The 465-nt window shown below is 64.3% G+C and overlaps 1 protein-coding gene across 1 annotated transcript in view; it reads left to right on the top strand.

The window, feature by feature from the left end:
- DCTN1 (dynactin 1) overlaps positions 1-465 on the top strand; it is an 80,539-nt gene that overhangs the window by 77,404 nt on the left and 2,670 nt on the right. The window contains exon 23 of the mRNA XM_009332114.1: positions 129-148. Within this exon, the coding sequence (XP_009330389.1) occupies positions 129-148 (20 nt within the window). The remainder of the gene's footprint in view (positions 1-128; positions 149-465) is intronic.

Genomic DNA, 465 nt, shown 5'->3' with positions numbered 1-465 from the left:
AGGGATCAGCACAGGACACAGCCGTGGGTGACCAGAGCTCCTCTGGCCGTGGCTCCTCTCCAACTTGATCCTCGGCTTTAATTCTGCTTCTTCTTGTCTTTCCTCTGGCTCCTCTCCTTGTACTGCAGAGGAACAGCAGAGAGGTACAGTACTGCACCCCAGCATGCCAGTGCTCCCCGCCTCCTCCGGCCCCCAGAAATGCATGCCGGGGGGGGACTAGCGTCCCAAGGCACCCAAGCATGGCCCTGGGACAAGGCTTGGTTTGGGAGCAGGGGGAAGGACGCAGGTCCTGCTCGAGGGCAGTGCCTGTCTCCGACGCCGAGCAACTCGTGGCGCAGGGGAGCTCGTGGCTGGTGCCCTCCTGGGCAGCACCGGGCGTCCAGGAAGGGAGTGACGAGCATGAAACCGCCACGGGTGCGGAGTGGTGTGAGTCCCGCAGCGGAGAGACGGGTCCGCGGAGTGACC

The sequence above is a fragment of the Pygoscelis adeliae genome, unplaced genomic scaffold (assembly GCF_000699105.1).
Source record: "Pygoscelis adeliae isolate BGI_AS28 unplaced genomic scaffold, ASM69910v1 Scaffold679, whole genome shotgun sequence".
NCBI lineage: Eukaryota > Metazoa > Chordata > Aves > Sphenisciformes > Spheniscidae > Pygoscelis > Pygoscelis adeliae.
The sequence above is the reverse complement of the archived record's forward strand: the minus strand, read 5'-3'. Positions and strand labels throughout refer to the sequence as shown.